General features: G+C 40.6%; 1 protein-coding gene and 1 long non-coding RNA gene across 3 annotated transcripts; one reads left to right on the plus strand and one right to left on the minus strand.

The window, feature by feature from the left end:
* Positions 1 to 128: 128 nt before the first annotated feature.
* On the plus strand, positions 129 to 13,106 carry LOC149751200 (uncharacterized). Of its 2 annotated transcripts, XR_016398496.1 has the most exons (4): positions 140 to 348; positions 510 to 855; positions 1,182 to 1,373; positions 12,726 to 13,106. It is a non-coding gene; the product is annotated as an uncharacterized LOC149751200 (long non-coding RNA). The 2 variants fall into 2 exon arrangements; XR_016398495.1 differs by lacking the exon at positions 12,726 to 13,106 and having other exon boundaries at positions 129 to 348; positions 1,182 to 2,513.
* A 2,618-nt stretch (positions 13,107 to 15,724) lies between these two features.
* LOC103723591 (putative cytokinin riboside 5'-monophosphate phosphoribohydrolase LOG4) lies at positions 15,725 to 18,643 on the minus strand. The gene is made up of 7 exons (XM_017846754.5): positions 18,226 to 18,643; positions 17,683 to 17,780; positions 17,523 to 17,553; positions 17,351 to 17,450; positions 17,195 to 17,265; positions 16,898 to 17,103; positions 15,725 to 16,805 (listed from the first exon to the last, which is right to left on the minus strand). The coding sequence occupies exons 1-6, from the start codon at positions 18,358 to 18,360 to the stop codon at positions 16,900 to 16,902; spliced, it is 639 nt and encodes a 212-aa protein (XP_017702243.1). The 5' UTR covers positions 18,361 to 18,643; the 3' UTR covers positions 15,725 to 16,805; positions 16,898 to 16,899.
* Positions 18,644 to 19,277: the final 634 nt, after the last annotated feature.

The raw sequence follows: 19,277 nt of genomic DNA on the forward strand, positions 1-19,277 counted from the left end.
CTTTGCACATATTTTAAATTTAACATAAGAAAATGTGTTCCCCTTCGTCCTTGCATTATTAAAAATAATTCGATTTTGCTCGATTTTATTGGTCCATCTAATGTATGCAGGTCGAATTAAATTCATCTGGGATGACTAGTGCTCCAAGAACCCTGCCTTCGAGTTCGGAGATGCTCCAAGAACCCTAGTTCTCGGCTTCTTTTCGGGTTTCTTGTCTTCTCCAGGTTCTTGCCGATTCCCTCGCTGAAAGATCGGACTAGTGCATTCGCCGGCGGCGCGGAAACCCTGGGGATCGAGGGATTTCTTGGAGAAAATGATTTGATTTCGAGACATTTTGTGGTTGTTGAGGTATATGATTCTTTCATGAAACCTAGCTTGTGTTTCTATGTAGAGATCTTTTGGCAAACAGTGCTTCTTGTTAATATCTCTTAGGCTTCTTGGATGTGCTCTAGAAATATTAGCTCTCTGGATCCCCTAATATCTTAAACATCTGTTGTGTCTGATGGTAGATTTGCTGGAGCTGAGTTCTTGCTGTGGAAACCCTCGGAATTGAGACGTTTTGTGGAGGAAACGCTGTAGTTACTGAGGTACGACAAACCCTTGTTTGAGGTTATTGCTTGGTGGTCTTTGTGAAATTGCAGTCGTTGGTATGTGCTGCTTGTGAGGCCGCAATCAGAGCGGAGAAGATATGCATTTTATTCTAGGAAAAGAATGAATACTTCAGTCCATACAAGATGGAATGAAAAATCTGCATAGATAGAGAGGTGCAGAGAAAGGAGGAAAAGAGGAGGAGAAATGGTAGGGATCGTAGCACGCTTCCAAGGCTATATGACGAGACCCCAACCCTCTCTTCTGGTACCACTTCTTTCCCTTTTGCTCTCCTTCCTGCATAAAAACAAAAAGCTTTCCTCTGTTCTCTATTCCTCCGTTGATTTCTCTGCTTCTCTTTTGTGTTTTCTGTTATGTTTTTCTCTTTTATTTGCTTTCCCTTCTCACTTCTTTGAGCTTTGATGAAGCTGGTAGCTTGTGTAGATGGGGCATCCGTGTGAGGATGGTTTAGTAAGAGATCCCTTTTGGGGTTGTTGACTTCTATTATCTTGTCATTTGATGTTTTTCCCAGTGGATTTGTAGTGATAGAAATGGGTTTTCTTAGTCTGCTTTGGGTTTGTTGTGAGTTTTAGGACAAGAAGGAAGGGCAGGTTGCAGAGGAAGCTGGGACCAATGAAATCGATGTCCATGGTGATGCTGGGAGGGAAGAAGACGATGTGGTGGTGGAGATCTATGCAGAGTTCAAGCCGGTAGATCACCCGCTCGAGCCTACGGACGAGGACCCACCTGCGAAATGGCCAATGCCCGATTCTTCCCTTCTGAATGTAAGTGGCTAACGTGTCCTAATAGAGACCTTTTTCTTGCTATGTGTGACTGTATTTATCTATAAAATTCCCTGATTAATGGTATGATGACATGTTGTTTGCCCGTATGCATGAGATATTGGAATTTTTAATTTTTTTTTAATAGACTTGGATTATGGCGACTTCAAATGATACTAGGACACGTATATGTTCATCTGGAAGTGATAAATATGAGACTGTCAAATAAATTTCTCCATATTTAATAGAATATAAAGGGTACTCAAACAGGAAAGTCTTTGCCTTGGACTTTTCTTAATCAGGGGACCTAAAATTTGAATGGAGTCTAGAATTATGATGATGTGGGACCGTCGAGGTTAGAATTTACTTGGAATCATTTTTCTTGCTTGGAATTTAGGTGTGTCCTGCACATTAGGGGGAAACAATTAATACTACATCGACTTGTTAGTTTCAGTGGCCCTGGTCTAGGTTGAGTCCTATTAGTTAGGAGACTGGCAAGCTGGTAATAGATTGCTACAGCTTGCAATTAAGCTTGGAACGGTATTATATTGTGATTTCAGTCTAAAATCATAAGAAGGCATGCGAACATGGATGATGATGAGATGTTACAATTTTTCATATCAACTATCCTAAGAATTTCAAGTAGTTTTGCTATTTTTATTCATCTTTTTTGGAGTTTGAGAGAGAGATTTTGGACTTAAGGGTGCAATTATTGTTAGATGTATGCCCTAGAAGCCAATTTGGCTGACACATTGTTGATTCTAGGGACATATTTTTGTACTTGACTATTTATTATTGAATAAATAAAAGGCATCTTTTTCATTCATATTGTTTATGTGTCTATGAATCGTCCAAGAAATTAATAAGATGATGATACATATTCTCAAGAGTTGAGAATTTGAGCCATGTATCATTGGTGATTAATTTCTAAATGCTCCTGATCAATGGATCATCACGAGGACGGTGATCGATCCGATCAGTGCACAGATCACTTTCCTCCTGGATGGACGAGACTTGAGTCCACAGTGTAGGGACACTGAAGTGATAGTGCAGGTGCTTGTTAGAGAACAAGGGTACTGAGCGTGACCAAGACAAGAAGTCACTTGGATGTCTATCCACTCGTCAGTGACTTACTTGATGTTGCAGTAGTGTGACTGGTCCTTTGACCTGCGGTGCTTCGGCTACTCACAGTGAGGTTATTGTAGTTTGACTGCACACATACATGGTCTCTAGCCATATGGGTCCATGCAGTGTAGATTGGCTGCAGTAGGTTCACTGTAGGAGTAGGGTATGCACCTATAAGGAATCTATCGACCTTGATAGAAGAGGAGTGATCCTATGTGATTTGTTAGACTGAGTTCTAAGACCTTGGCCAGGGCAGTAAAGTGGAGAAAGAGTTTTCCACTATCGAACTCAAGTCGAATAAATCTTGACATATGACAGACGATGGGGTTTGACGAGTTGTCCATGACCTCCGTCCTGTAGGGATCCACGAGAGTAGGATTGTATCACATGTTAACTGCACCTAGAGGTTCATCATTCCATTCTGCTGGGTAGCCACTACATGCTGCTAGGTGTCACTGGTGGATGGTGGGACTCACAGGGATTATCTCGATGATCGATAAACCCTAATGAGTTGAGTTGGAATCGTTCCAACCCATTGAAAGGAGTTTTCAATGATATAGTGATAGAGATCACAATATATCTCACTACCAGTCAGAATAGAACCTATGGGGTCACACACACTAGAAGTATTGACCGATCCGATGGTTGAAATCGTGATTAGGAATCACAAGAAATCAATTTGATTGATAAGAAGTTGAAGAAGGAAAAGGAATTAATTAATTGGACTTGAAACAAGAATCCTACTTCGGGTAGGATACCTAGAGTTCTAATTGGATTAGGACTGGCATTCCTACTTGGAATAGGATTCCTCAATCCTAATGAGATTAGGAGTTTTGAATTAAAATTGGATTCCTACTTGGAGTAGGATTCCTAGAAATTCTAATTGGATTAGGACTTCGGATTCAAATAGAGTCCTAATTGAATTAGGACTAAAATTAAACAAATCCTAATTGGATTAGGATTCCTTAAGTCCTAATTAATTATTAATCTAATGAATCAACATGACTCCTAATTGGATTAGGATTGAAGAGTTCAATTGAGTCATGATCCATTCAAGTCCTAATTAGATTGGGACTAGCATAGATTGAACCCAAATTGGCTAATCCTAATTAGATTAGGATGAAACCATGAGAGAGGCACCTAATCCTCTTTGGAAGAGGATTAGGTTAACCAACTAAGAGGGGCATCAGCCCCTCTCCAATTGCTTGGGGCGACAAGAAGAGAGGAGCTAGGGCCGGCGCCCCCTTCTTTCTTTGGAAAGTTATCTAGGGCTCCAACTTTGGAGGAGCCCTTGATAGCTATAAGAAGCACCATGAGGCCGGCGCCCTAAGCATTGGAGCCCTCTTCCCTTGTGCCGTGGCCACCCTCTTCCTCCCTCTTAGTTGCAGCCGCAAGCAAGAAAGAAGGAACCTCCAAGTGTTGGCGGCTTCCTCCTCTTCCTTTTCTTCATCCAGCGCAAGCAACAGAAAGAAGGCTGTGCAGGGGTTCATCTACTTCCTCTTCTTCATCCTTCTTCTTCCTCCTCTCAAGCACTTTCAAGAGTTGAAAGAAAGAGAAGAGATCAGCCATCAAAGGAGTCTTTGCAAGGGAGCTAGCACCCCGGGAAGACAAGAAAGCTTTGATCGGTTCTCTACTTCGTGTGGATACCCGTAGAGGCCGGACGTTTGAACGGCTTCAAGCGAACCCTCTTCCTAAAACCACGAATTCAGATTCGCGGTGATCATCTACCCGCGCAAGGTGAAAATTTGATCTTCCTAGTAGTTTTAAAAGTTTTAATTCTTACCTAATTATGAAAGGTCACGAAACAACGTTCATGCGATGAACGTCGAACTCGCGCATGCCGATTCCGCTGCCATCTGAAAATTTTTGAAATATCAGCGGCATGGGCGGGTTCCCAACAGTGGTATCAGAGCCTAGGCTTCGTAGATTAAGGTAAGAATTAAATATCTAAAGGCTTATTAGATCTGAAAATTGAATGATCATGCATGCTGAAAAATTCTGCATGCAGATTTTTCAGGGGTGCTGATTTTTTACATGCTGATTTTTATGTGATAAAAAGATGATTCTAATTGCATTGTTAATGGGATTACAAAGTTTAGAATCATGATTAGCATGATCAGCGACCTATGTCATGATATAATCAGTTAGTTTTCAGATCTGAAATTATAATTGTAGCATACGGTGATGATCATAGGATTCAAACCCTTTTGGTATCAAATGTAATGACCTGCGATGTGATCTGCGATGTCATGTAAATTTTACAGATGCTTGCATGCATCTTATTTGATGTTTTGAGAGGCCGCGTGCCTCCTAAAAGGAGATGTAATTTATTTTTATTTTTACATCTGGTTGTATTTCTGTGATGTGATGTACATCAACGATCAAGTTGAAGCAAAGGCATGAGATGACGGTGATCTAAGCGGTTGATGGCGATGGGATCAAGAGTTGATCAAGGATCGAATCAAGGAAGCTTGGAATCAATTCAAGAGTTGAAGACCACTTGATCGATTGATGTGCATGTGCTTGTAATACGACCTAATTAGAATCCATGATCATCACCTAGTTAAAGTTTAGCTTTAATTATTGCCGCGATTATAACTGCCTGCAATGCGCCGTTTGCATGTGATGTGAATGAGAGTCGGGTAGATAGGCTTACATGTGATGTAGCAAACTCAATTGAGACCTAAATCAAAACCTCCTCAATCAAGTCGAGAGTGAACCGACATGAGCAAGTCATATTAGATTAATTGATCTAATTGGTGTCTAGGAAAGCATGAAAGGTGGTTACTTAATTAGGACCTTACTCTCTGAGTAAGGGGAGCCTCCCACCTGCTTACCTGGCCAATTGTTCGATTACCTCTTATGAAAGGTTCAAGTTGCAAACACTAAGACCTGATTAACCAATATTAAGTCAATAGGTCTTCCACTGTAGTAGAGCTGCTAAGGCCTTTCTGATGTTGACTTGTCTCGGCTGGATACAGTGGTCAAGTTGCATTGGGGGGCTGGACCTCTCTATAGACATGAGATGTTGTAGGGTAAAGGTGGGGTTGGGCACCAATAACTGTTAGGTGAGGACCCAATGACGACTTTATTCCTACGGTTATACGGTGGGTCTGACTTAACTAAGAAATGGGACCAATAACTGTTAGGTGAGGTCTTCATGGCTTAGAGACCAAGTTACACTGCAACATGCTTGAGAAGCATTGTACAAGAGTTGTACACTCATCCATCTATGTGTCACCAATAACTGTTAGGTGAGGTGGCATGTAAATCGGTGGGACCGCAGTACCCACTAGAAACCCTAGTCGTGTGGGATTTCCGTTTTCCTACCAGGGGAGTGTGAGGAATTCGAGAAAATAGTGGGAGTCACAATTTGTTCTAAAAGACCTTAGGACAGATTAGGATCAAGTACAAAAGTCTAACTAGAATCTTTACTCTCTGCAGATACAATGTCGGCTTCAAACCCTTTGACCCGTATTCTTGAGACCAACCGACTGACCGGAACCAATTACAAGGACTGGCTTAGAAATCTCAAAATAGTTTTGGACTGTGAGAAGATAGGCTACATACTCGATTCAGATATCCCCACATTACCAGCACGTCCCACTGATGTTCAGCGTGAGATGCATAAAAGTGGTTGGACGATGACATTAGAGGAAAATGCTATATGATGGCATCTATGTCTAATGAACTCCAATGCCAGCATGAAAATATAAAGACTGCTAGGGATATACTGGCACACCTGCAAGAGTTGTATGGTGAGCAGAGTCGCACAGCTCGTTTTGAAGTGTCCAAGAGGCTTTTCAAAGCGAAGATGCGCGAGGGGCAGTCTGTCCATGATCACGGTCTGACCATGATCAAGGACCTAGAGGAGCTTGAGAAGCTCGGTATGGACATGCACAAGGAATTACAAGTGGATTTGATCCTACAGTCACTTCCTGATTCATTTGCTCAGTTTATAGTAAACTACCACATGAATAAGATTGAATGCACTAAGACTGAACTAATCAACATGTTGGTAACTGCTGAGGGAGCCTTGAAAGGTTCAAGGGGCAATGTCCTTGCTGCTGAGTTGACTTCTGGTTCCAAGAGAAAGTCTACTTGGAAGAAAAAGAAGCCTGCTAAGAAGCAGAAGAAAGACAAGAAGCCAAAGAAGGAAGTTCAAAAGAAAAGTGCTAACGACAAAGGAAAATGTTTCCACTGCAATGTCGAAGGCCACTGGAAGAGAAACTGTCCTTCATACCTCGAGAGCCTGAAGAACAAGAAAGGTGACACACCTTCAGAAGGTATAGACTTGCTCATAATTGAAACTAATCTAACGGTTTCTTCTACTTCTAGTTGGGTTATAGATTCTGGTTCTAGTGCTCATCTGTGCACTACCATGCAGGGTCTAAAGAAAAGTAGAAGGCTGGCGGAAGGTGCGGTAACCCTTAGGGTTGGCAACGGGGCAAAAGTTGCTGCTGTGGCTGTGGGCACCTACCATCTGCGACTACCGTCTGGATTTAGTTTAATACTTAGAGACTGCTATTATGTACCTGTTGCTAGCAGAAATTTGATTTCTGTTTCATGTCTAGCACAGGAAGGTCATGTTTTTACATTTGACAAAGACTGCTGTTCTATTTATTTGAGAAATAAAATAGTCGCACGTGGTTTCATGATTGACAGTCTCTATCATTTACATATGGATGTATCTGTGAATGTTACCGAGCAAGATGTGAGTGCCAAAGGATCCAAAAGATCCAGAGATGAGATAAACCAAAGATATTTGTGGCACCTCAGACTTGGCCATATTGGAGAGGATAGGATGAACAAAATGGATAAAGATGGGCTTCTCGGCTCATTGACTTCCGAGTCATGTCCAGTTTGCGAGTCCTGTCTTCAAGAAAAAATGGCTAGACTGCCCTTTGTAGGACATGGGGAGAGGACCACTGAAATACTTACCCTAATACATACAGATGTATGTGGCCCATTCGATGTGCTAGCCAGGGGACGTTATTCTTACTTCATTACCTTTACCGATGATTATTCACGGTATGGGTATGTGTATCTTATGAGACACAAGTCTGACTCTTTTGAAAAGTTCAAAGAGTTCAAGAATGAAGTAGAAAAACAAACTGGAAAACCTCTTAAGGCTCTTCGATCAGATCGAGGAGGAGAATACCTTAGTAGAGAATTCCGGGACTATCTCAAAGAAAACGGCATAGTCTCACAATGGACACCTCCGGGTACACCTCAACTCAACGGGGTGTCAGAGAGGAGGAATCGGACCCTATTGGATATGGTCAGGTCCATGATGAGCTTCACTGATTTACCTATGTTCCTTTGGGGAGATGCCTTACTCACAGCGATTTATTTATTGAATAGAGTTCCCTCTAAATCCGTTCCTACCACACCGTATGAGATATGGCATGGTAAGAAACCAAGTCTGGGTCATCTCAAGATTTGGGGATGTCCGGCCCACGTCAAGAGACTACAGGCGGACAAGTTAGAGGCTAGGACCATAAGTGCTCGTTTTATAGGATATCCTAAAGAGTCATTAGGATATAATTTTTACGTCTCAGAGGATCACAATGTGTTTGTGAGCCGTCATGCCATCTTCTTGGAAAATCAGTTTATCCTTGATAGAGGCAGTGGGAGGAAAATTGAGCTTGAAGAGAAAGTCTCTGAAAAGCAACGAGTTATGGATCCTATTGAACCCGTTCATACAGAGCCAGTACACGATGTCCCTCGACCACCTCGTAGATCTAGTAGGGTCTCCCATCCTCCCGATAGATACTTAGGTATACTAGAAGAGGATACCGAGGAAATGTTCCTAGTGGGAGATAGGGATCATATACAGGATCCCAAAACCTACAGCGAGGCGATATCTGATATCGATTCCGAGAAATGGCTGGAAGCTATGAAGTCAGAGATAGACTCCATGCATTCCAACCAAGTCTGGACCTTAGTAGATCCACCAGAAGGTATTGTACCTATTGGATGCAAATGGATCTACAAAAGGAAAATAGGTTCGGATGGAGAGGTAGAGACCTATAAGGCAAGGCTTGTGGCGAAAGGGTATAGTCAGCGCGAAGGCATTGACTATCAGGAGACCTTTTCACCTGTAGCCATGCTAAAATCCATTCGAACATTGCTTGCCATTGCAGCATTTCATGATTATGAAATCTGGCAGATGGATGTGAAAACTGCTTTCCTGAATGGATATCTTGATGAAGATATCTATATGGAACAGCCTTTGGGTTTCACTTCCAGTGATGGAGATCACAAGGTCTGCAAGCTGCAAAGGTCCATCTATGGACTAAAGCAAGCCTCTCGGAGTTGGAACACTCGTTTCGATGATGCAATCAAAACGTTTGATTTCATCAAAAACGAGGAGGAACCATGTGTTTATAAAAAGGTTAGTGGGAGTGCTGTCGTTTTTCTCGTACTGTACGTAGGTGACATTCTCCTGATTGGGAATGATATTCCCATGCTAACCTCGGTCAAGGTCTGGTTGTCAAAAGAATTCTCCATGAAAGACCTTGGGGAAGCATCCTATATTTTGGGAATAAAGGTCTATAGAGATAGATCTAAAAGGATGCTTGGCCTGTCACAGAAAATGTACATAGAGGAGGTGCTGAAGAGGTTCAGCATGGAAAACTCCAAGAGGGGTCTCTTACCCCTAAGGCATGGAATTCATCTCTCCAAGAAGATGTGCCCCAACACATCTGAGGAGATTCAACGCATGAGCAAGATTCCTTATGCATCGGCAATAGGAAGCCTCATGTATGCCATGCTATGTACACGACCTGATATAGCTCTTGCTGTGAGTGTCACAAGCAGATATCAGTCGAATCCAGTGAAGAACACTGGACAGCTGTGAAGAATATTCTTAAGTACTTGAGAAGAACTAAAAATTTATTCTTGGTTTTTGGAGGATCATCAGAGTTAAAGGTAGAAGGGTACACAAATTCAGACTTCATGACTGATGTCGATGACAGGAAGTCAACATCTGGATACGTGTTCTTGTGCAATGGTGGTACGGTGAATTGGAAGAGTTCTAAACAACCGATCATTGCTGATTCTACTATGGAAGCCGAATACATCGCCGCCTCTGAAGCTGCTAAGGAAGGCTTCTGGTTCAAGAAATTCATTGCAGAGCTGGATGTGATGACATCAGATGCCATAACACTCTACTGCGATAATAATGGCGCCATAGCCCTTGCTAAGGAGCCAAGGTCTCATCAGAAGTCTAAGCATATAGAGCGGCGCTTTCACCTCATACGCGACTATGTGGAGAAGAAATATGTAGAGGTGCAGAGAGTAGACTCCGCGGATAACGTGGCAGACCCTTTCACTAAGCAGCTGAGTCAGCAAAAGACTGAAGCCCACCTTGAGAAGATGGGCCTAAGATATATGACCAATTGGCTTTAGTGCAAGTGGGAGATTGTTAGATGTATGCCCTAGAAGCCAATTTGGCTGACACATTGTTGATTCTAGGGACATATTTTTGTACTTGACTATTTATTATTGAATAAATAAAAGGCATCTTTTTCATTCATATTGTTTATGTGTCTATGAATCGTCCAAGAAATTAATAAGATGATGATACATATTCTCAAGAGTTGAGAATTTGAGCCATGTATCATTGGTGATTAATTTCTAAATGCTCCTGATCAATAGATCATCACGAGGACGGTGATCGATCCGATCAGTGCACAGATCACTTTCCTCCTGGATGGACGAGACTTGAGTCCACAGTGTAGGGACACTGAAGTGATAGTGCAGGTGCTTGTTAGAGAACAAGGGTACTGAGCGTGACCAAGACAAGAAGTCACTTGGATGTCTATCCACTCGTCAGTGACTTACTTGATGTTGCAGTAGTGTGACTGGTCCTTTGACCTGCGGTGCTTCGGCTACTCACAGTGAGGTTATTGTAGTTTGACTGCACACATACATGGTCTCTAGCCATATGGGTCCATGCAGTGTAGATTGGCTGCAGTAGGTTCACTGTAGGAGTAGGGTATGCACCTATAAGGAATCTATCGACCTTGATAGAAGAGGAGTGATCCTATGTGATTTGTTAGACTGAGTTCTAAGACCTTGGCCAGGGCAGTAAAGTGGAGAAAGAGTTTTCCACTATCGAACTCAAGTCGAATAAATCTTGACATATGACAGACGATGGGGTTTGACGAGTTGTCCATGACCTCCGTCCTGTAGGGATCCACGAGAGTAGGATTGTATCACATGTTAACTGCACCTAGAGGTTCATCATTCCATTCTGCTGGGTAGCCACTACATGCTGCTAGGTGTCACTGGTGGATGGTGGGACTCACAGGGATTATCTCGATGATCGATAAACCCTAATGAGTTGAGTTGGAATCGTTCCAACCCATTGAAAGGAGTTTTCAATGATATAGTGATAGAGATCACAATATATCTCACTACCAGTCAGAATAGAACCTATGGGGTCACACACACTAGAAGTATTGACCGATCCGATGGTTGAAATCGTGATTAGGAATCACAAGAAATCAATTTGATTGATAAGAAGTTGAAGAAGGAAAAGGAATTAATTAATTGGACTTGAAACAAGAATCCTACTTCGGGTAGGATACCTAGAGTTCTAATTGGATTAGGACTGGCATTCCTACTTGGAATAGGATTCCTCAATCCTAATGAGATTAGGAGTTTTGAATTAAAATTGGATTCCTACTTGGAGTAGGATTCCTAGAAATTCTAATTGGATTAGGACTTCGGATTCAAATAGAGTCCTAATTGAATTAGGACTAAAATTAAACAAATCCTAATTGGATTAGGATTCCTTAAGTCCTAATTAATTATTAATCTAATGAATCAACATGACTCCTAATTGGATTAGGATTGAAGAGTTCAATTGAGTCATGATCCATTCAAGTCCTAATTAGATTGGGACTAGCATAGATTGAACCCAAATTGGCTAATCCTAATTAGATTAGGATGAAACCATGAGAGAGGCACCTAATCCTCTTTGGAAGAGGATTAGGTTAACCAACTAAGAGGGGCATCAGCCCCTCTCCAATTGCTTGGGGCGACAAGAAGAGAGGAGCTAGGGCCGGCGCCCCCTTCTTTCTTTGGAAAGTTATCTAGGGCTCCAACTTTGGAGGAGCCCTTGATAGCTATAAGAAGCACCATGAGGCCGGCGCCCTAAGCATTGGAGCCCTCTTCCCTTGTGCCGTGGCCACCCTCTTCCTCCCTCTTAGTTGCAGCCGCAAGCAAGAAAGAAGGAACCTCCAAGTGTTGGCGGCTTCCTCCTCTTCCTTTTCTTCATCCAGCGCAAGCAACAGAAAGAAGGCTGTGCAGGGGTTCATCTACTTCCTCTTCTTCATCCTTCTTCTTCCTCCTCTCAAGCACTTTCAAGAGTTGAAAGAAAGAGAAGAGATCAGCCATCAAAGGAGTCTTTGCAAGGGAGCTAGCACCCCGGGAAGACAAGAAAGCTTTGATCGGTTCTCTACTTCGTGTGGATACCCGTAGAGGCCGGACGTTTGAACGGCTTCAAGCGAACCCTCTTCCTAAAACCACGAATTCAGATTCACGGTGATCATCTACCCGCGCAAGGTGAAGATTTGATCTTCCTAGTAGTTTTAAAAGTTTTAATTCTTACCTAATTACGAAAGGTCACGAAACAACGTTCATGCGATGAACGTCGAACTCGCGCATGCCGATTCCGCTGCCATCTGAAAATTTTTGAAATATCAGCGGCATGGGCGGGTTCCCAACAATTATCTAGGGAGGAAGACAATGATGTTCTCTAGTTCACTATTCCATGTATTCCTTTGCTCGGTGGTATCAAAGCTATACTTGGTGCATTGTGGACCCCAACTAGGAATACTATTTTGATGAAAGAACTTTAAACCAGCAAAATGTTTCTTTAATAGATTAGATGTGGGCATCTAAGTGAAGTTCCTATTTGGTCATGACTCTGGACCTTCTTGACAGGACCAACATCCTTTGCACCAATAATTGAAACAGCCATCGGCATTGTAGATAATAGTGGTGGCCAATATCATGTTCTTCTTATAATAGCATATGGACAGGTCAGCTATTTAAGATGCTTCTCTTTTCAATTTTTCGTTATTATTTTCCCTATTCGTAGATTTTTATTTTTCCTATTCGTTCTTATAAAGCAACAATGTTTCTGATTCATGATTTTGATTCATGATTCTGATTAAACAATGTTTCTGTTCAAGTTATTTCCTTTTTGTTCCCCAGTAAATGAAGAGGAACACCAGAAATGACTGCTCTCCCTCCACCAATTAAAAGTCATGGTTCAGCATATTCAAATCCAAAATACTCACACTCAAGCAGCTCGGAGCAAGGTGCTGGAGTTCATAAAAGTGCGTCAGCCATTCCATCAGAGAGTTCTCTAGAAGAGAAACAAGTAAATAAATTAATTTACATATATGGTTTTCCCTTTTTTTTTTTGCAGATTTCTGAGACTTCAAGAGCTCATAGAGATGATGATGATGGAGCTGAATCCCGTCCTTGATACCTTCTAAACTTGTATATGTTTCTTATTTCGCAAAGTACATTGTAATTCTAAGATATGACAATTTAAATATTTCGAATGATTTGAATGTTTGTGTCAATATAAATGTAATATAGGTTCATATTGTTATAATGTGTTTTTATAATTTACATTCGTATTTTTATGTTTTTTAAAAAATAGCAATCCCGACGCTTTAAAGCATTGGTAAATAAAAGTTGTGGCACGCCTACGCCGACGCTTTAAAGTGTTGGCGACGCTTTAAAGTGTCGGTAAACAGCCTACGCCGACGCTTTAAAGCGTCAGCGAATGTCGTTTTTGCCGACGCTTTTATTAGCATCGGAAAAGCCCTGTTTTTGCCGACGCTTTCTCTTAGCGTCGGCAAAAACTTTTGGCACTCCGGTATCGCCGACGCTTTTGCGACGCTTCTGTTTGCGTCGCGGGAACTTTAGCCAACGCTTATAAGCGTCAGTATAGATTATAAAAAGCATCGGGAAAGATGAATTTTCTTGTAGTGTAACCTAATTGCAATGGTTAGTTAACTGTATTCGGGGCTATATAAACTAAGTTCCAAGCTTACTTAATTAATTGCAATGATAACAAATCCATTGCACTTATCAATATCATAAAGATTAGATTATTTGCCACTCACTCATTATTTTTCTTTTTATTTATTTATTTTATTATTTTATTTCATTGAAATATATTTATTTATTTATTTAAAATATATATATATATATATATATATATATTTATGCATTTATTTGTTTATTTTTCTTCTCTTTTCTTTTCTTTGCCTTTTCTTCTTTTCTTTATTTTTCTTTTCTTTTCTTTTTTTCTTTGTTTTTCTTCTTTTTCCTTCTTTTTCTTCTTTTTCTTTTCTTTTCTTTTTCTTTTCTTTTTTCTTCTCTTCTTCCCGAAGTTTCTTCTTCTTTCTTCTTTCTTCTCGTCCCTTCTTCTCATGTGTTCTCCTCCCGCGAGCTTGAGAAAGAGTCCCTCGCCAGAGCGCCCAGAACGGGTTGCGGCGGCCGTGGCCCGGCCTCCCTTCTTCTTCTTCTCTTCTTCTTCTTTTCTTCTCATTTTCTCTTTCCTTCGTTTGTGACTCAAGGGAGAGCTTCCCTCAGCCTTTCCCCAGTTAGTCTCTCTCTTTTTGTAGCAGCAAGAGGAGGAAGCTGCCGAGGAGTATGACTGAAGGGAGGAGTGGTCCCCACTGTACCTGGTGGCCGAGGTGCCCAACAACGCATCCGTCAACCTCACCGTCTTCCACAAATAGGTTGCTATTCCTGAAAGAGAGGAAGAGCGGAAGAATGGGGGGTATGTTCGTCTCATGATGGAAAATAGTTAAATGTTGAAATGTCGTTGGACCAGTTGTTATAAAACTAGTCAACAGGGACTAAAAGTTCTAAGTCCGGTCTAAGGATGAACTGGCCATTAATTTTTTCTATATTTTTATACCGATTCATGAGAATTTGTATTTGTCTATTGAATATTATATTATTACATGTATTCATTACTTTTTGGGTAGTCAAACTCATTATCCCTTCTTTTCTGGATTCAAAAAACTAATTATAGATGAGGTACTGCTATGGGAATAAGAATAAAAGCAAGATTCAACCATATAGATAAAGTTCAGATTTAATATTACTATTAGAATCTTTTGCGGGCCTATTTTTAATTAGTAAATGAAGTATAACCAATGTGAGACTCTTGAATCTTGATCATTATTTTTGATTGGTTAATTATTGAATTTTGGATTTTAGTTAATGAAATTCTTTCCACTACATTGTATTTGATATTATGTTAGATATCTTGCATGCTCGTAGAAGGTACTCTATGAGTATGTGGCGGTTGTTCGTAGAAGGTACTTGTGATTTCAGGTCGAGGGTCTGGCTATTAACTTATCTTGGCTCTACGTTTTTGAGAAGTTAATCACGTAGCTGACTGTTTGGCCAACATAGTAAGCATCGAGCAAGCGGGAAGAGTTTGGTTTGAAGACTTTCCTCCTGCCTTATTTTATTACGCAGATGCAAGGGGCATCGCGTTTATTCACTTCCAATGAGTCATCTCACTCCCCTATTACCCAAAAAGGGCAAGAACGGTGTTGAGCCCGTAAGCAGGCCCATTGCAATAAGGCGGACGTTATAATAGATATGGATGTTCAAATAAGCCCTTAAAACTTTGCAGGAATGATTTTACAATCAGTTTGTAACTATAGTTGTTATACCATTTGAAAATGTGGGTTACAAATGTTTTCAAACATCTGCAATATTTGTACTTTTGCATTAAGATTAAGAAGAAGCTAACAAATACCATAACATCAGTTTATTGAGTCTACAGAAGTGGCAGGCAGATCAGTCTTTTCTAATGTGGCATTATATTAGGAGCCTAAAGAAGGAGGATGCTTGGTATCATAGTCCCACACTGATTAATAAAATGAGTGTCATATGAGTTTATTAGCCTAGCTGATTCTCTTCCTAATAGCTTAAGTTTTTAGCTTGGGAGTTCGTGATAAATTGTATTAGAGCTAAAATATATATACTACGTATCATAATTTTGATTAGCCATGTAGGCCTCTCACTGAAGGATATCAAGGTCAAGGAGGATCCAGTAAGGTTAAATAGGACCTAGGCCATGGGTAGACATCCCCCTCTCGAGTAGGATCCAATCGTGATGAGGGTGTTATGAGACTAAGTGGGAGAGATTGTCATAGTGCCGCATTCATTCATAAAAGGAGTGCACATTGATATATTAGCCTAGGCAGGTTCTCTTAACAGCTTATGCTTTCGGGTTGTGAATCCCCCTCTCCGTGACATCAGGCTATCCTCGGACCTGTTTTCCCTAACGAAAGGGTTCATTTGATTTGGTGTAAGTGGACATAGCTGAAGCACATTTGATTAAGTTGCTTCCGCTCCCCTGGACTGAAGCTACTTTGGGTTTTTCTTCCTTAGAATGGAGTAAGTGACTCAGTTGAGCTCCACTTCGGCCCAATTTTTAGGGACCTCCAAATACCTCCAAGAAGAAATTAATCAATTATACCAAAAACAAGAACACCAAAAAAGGAATCAGTAATGCAGCATATCTGCAACCATGTGAAAAGCATCATTTATATAGTTAAGGCAATACCTAAACAAGCTCTTTTTAACTATGTTTAAAACTTGGTGAAGATTTTACTCAAGATGCTTAATTAGTTCCATTTTACAATCAGGTAGAATTGGTCGACAGATTTCCTAATCCTTAAAAATGATGTCATATTACTGAATTTATGGGATGACTCCCATTGCCATTGGATCACATGCCAAGAAGACTGAAAACTGACAAGCGTGGCCCCATCTACATAAAACAGCTATAGTGACATAGCAAAGAGAGCCAAACATTCCCATCCACAGATTAAAATCCAAAAAAGAAGAAGAAAAGAAACAGCATCACAGAAAGGGGAGAAATGCCAATATAATTTCCTTTCCTTGGCCACCCGTTTCTTTCCCTTGATGATTCATTGGGGGGTTCACACACACACACACACACACAAACACATAGGGAGGGAGGGAGGGAGGGAGCGAGAGAGAGAGAGAGAGAGAGAGACAATTATATAGAAAAGGGAAGGGAATATGTTGACATATATAGACACAAAAGCGAGTTGGGTTTATTTTTAAGACATTTGAGTAGGCTCATTTGTGGCAGACTCTAATAATTTGTCCACATCCCAGCTTTGTCCGGGTGCAACCCTGTCATCAAGTGGCGCATACTGCTGCAGGTAACAGTGAGAGCCAAAAACATATCATTCCTTGCTTTTCCTGCAACCTGTGTCTCTGTCACCCAACTCAATAATTCAGCAACCAACCAAATGAAAACGAGAAACAAATAAAGGAAGAGAATGAAGCCCTCAAACAAATGAATTCACCTCTAGCAGCTCCGCTTCCTCTTTAGGCTTGTGATTACCTTCCTTTTCCCTCCTTCATTTACCTCCATTTTCCTGATCAGCTCCTCTGCGCTCTCTGCTGAAACCACAATATTTCTTGCTGACTCCTCTATGAAGCCTTCCTCCACCCCTTTGTCAAACAGTGCAAGCAAACTGTCGTAGTACCCATCCACATTCAGTAACCCCACCTGAAAAATTTCAGAACCAAAGACTTGATGAAGCATGACCTCCCAGATGTAATATTAAATCGGAAAGCAGCTAAGTAAGACAATAACTCACTGGTTTATCATGGATTCCAAGCTGAGACCATGCTATTATCTCTAAAAGTTCCTCCATGGTTCCATAACCACCTAAAGAGGTTTATATTGAAACTTAGAATTTTGAGATTATTAGAGCCTAGTTGGCATTGGAGTAGGAATTGACTTGGGGTTTCACCTGGAAGGGCAATAAAGGCATCAGCATGTTTAGCCATTTCTGACTTCCGCTCATGCATGTCTGCTACTGTCTTCACCTCTCCAATGGTCTCTCCTGATATCTGGAAAGCAATAACAGCTGCTGAACTTTAAGTGAAGATCAGAGACAAGAGAGAAGAGGGTTTGGAACTAACCTCATGTGGCTGGAGAGCTTTAGGAATGACTCTGTGATGAGAGAATGGATCAGCAAGGAACTTATCTTCTCATGTGAATCATGAAAGTCTAACAAAAATGTATTACATGTAACAAAAAATCAAAGTGAAGAGTTAAAACATGGACTTATATACTCTTTACCCGAGAACATGACATCCACCATTGTAGACAGTCTGAGATATCAGGCCCATCAGACCTACACTTCCACCACCATAAATGAGGTGTATTTTTCTCTCAACCTGAAAGAGAAATGAGCAAGTCAAAATGAACTAATTTTCTATAGCAAAGAACACAAGAATAACAGAAGGAATCAAGCTTGTAAAGTCTTAGAAGACCACAAAAGTAACACTTATTTTAAAACAAAGACTAGAACTGAAAGGACTATCAGAGAAGAAAATCATTCTTCACATGGATGCACCAATGTTCTTATTTCCCAGAGGTAACCAGAAGGAAAAAAACAAACTAAAAGAAGAATATAAAAGATAAACATTTTTTCTTCAAAGAATCACATCACATTTTTTTTTTATTCTCAAGAGAAACAATTAAAAGAGGGACAAACTTCACGAGAAAATGGAAAACAAGATAAGAGAGAAAATTAAGGAGTGTTCGTCATAAAGTTAGCTTCGTAGAACTCAATTATGTCAGGCGGAAGTTTGCTTTCAGATTTGCCTTCCAATTTCTCACCAATTGCTTCCCAAGGTCAAGAGTTGCATCACTGAATGAAGTCCTGTTCCCTGACCTACTCCCGCAGAAGACACATATCCTTCTAAACTTACTTCTGTTCTCACTTTCGACTGCCTCCTGTTGGCTTGCTTCCATCCCCTCAAAAATTAGAAGATGAATTATAACAACAGAAGAAAGAAGCAATGCTCGCAATCAAAGGCACAAGAAAGAAAAGAGAGAGAGAGAGCGAGAGAAGAGGCAGAGGCAATGAAAGCCAAGAAGAACGGATTTCAACCACTCCAACAAAATAAAAGAATCTGACAATTTTCCTATTGCATCTCCCTCTCTCCTTTATACCTAATACTTCCTTTTGTCTGCTTAAACTCCGAGTACTACGTCTCTCTCTCTCTCTCTCTCTCCCTCCCTCCCTCCCTCCCTGCCTCCCCTTACTACGTCTCTCTCTCTCCTTACAAATATATTTTCTTTCATGCCCATCCAATCAGTGCTTGGGTAGTTGTATGTCCAACTAAAATACACTTGAACATCTCTCTCCCTCCCTTGGCCGCACTTGCTGCCATTTACCACTGTCTTTATAAATAACCCCATCCACATCTTTGGAAGTTATCGACCCCTAGGGCCTACCATCCCTTATTTGGCACTGTTCTTTTACCTACACGTTCCTCGTCTCTTCTTGCTTTTATCTGTCCTTTAAACTTGGAGTCTTTTCCAGACGTGTAAGAGAATGCTTATCCAATTAAGTTTCAAAGTGGAGATAAAAATGGAACAGATAATATTTATCTAGATCTGTTTTCATATTCAAATTTATTCAGATATAGATAGAAATTCAAACATCTAATTAATATCCGTTTCCGTATTCTTATTCATCAAAAAAAAAAGGTATAAACATAGATAGATAACTTCTTATCTATATCCGAATATTCAATTCTAATTATAATCTTATTTAATTTTATATAACTCTTATGAATATTTTAAAAAAATAAATGACCACCTAATTATGCTATTAACATGATTTATGATCCACTTAATAACCTTTGATTCCATAGTCATAAAGT

Source organism: Phoenix dactylifera, chromosome 15, assembly GCF_051530095.1.
Source record: "Phoenix dactylifera cultivar Ajwa chromosome 15, Ajwa_hap1_PhDact_Kaust_v1.1, whole genome shotgun sequence".
Classification (NCBI taxonomy): Eukaryota; Viridiplantae; Streptophyta; class Magnoliopsida; order Arecales; family Arecaceae; genus Phoenix; species Phoenix dactylifera.

What these genes read in the sequence shown, in the direction of transcription:
- LOC103723591 (XM_017846754.5), bottom strand. Translation starts at nt 18,360, where the DNA reads ATGGAAGCAAGCCAACAGGAGGCAGTCGAAAGTGAGAACAGAAGTAAG. An exon ending in AAGCTCTCCAGCCACATGAG is followed by an intron (nt 17,451 to 17,522) that starts GTTAGTTCCAAA and finishes ATTGCTTTCCAG; the next exon opens with ATATCAGGAGAGACCATTGG. An exon ending in TGCCTTTATTGCCCTTCCAG is followed by an intron (nt 17,266 to 17,350) that starts GTGAAACCCCAA and finishes AAACCTCTTTAG; the next exon opens with GTGGTTATGGAACCATGGAG.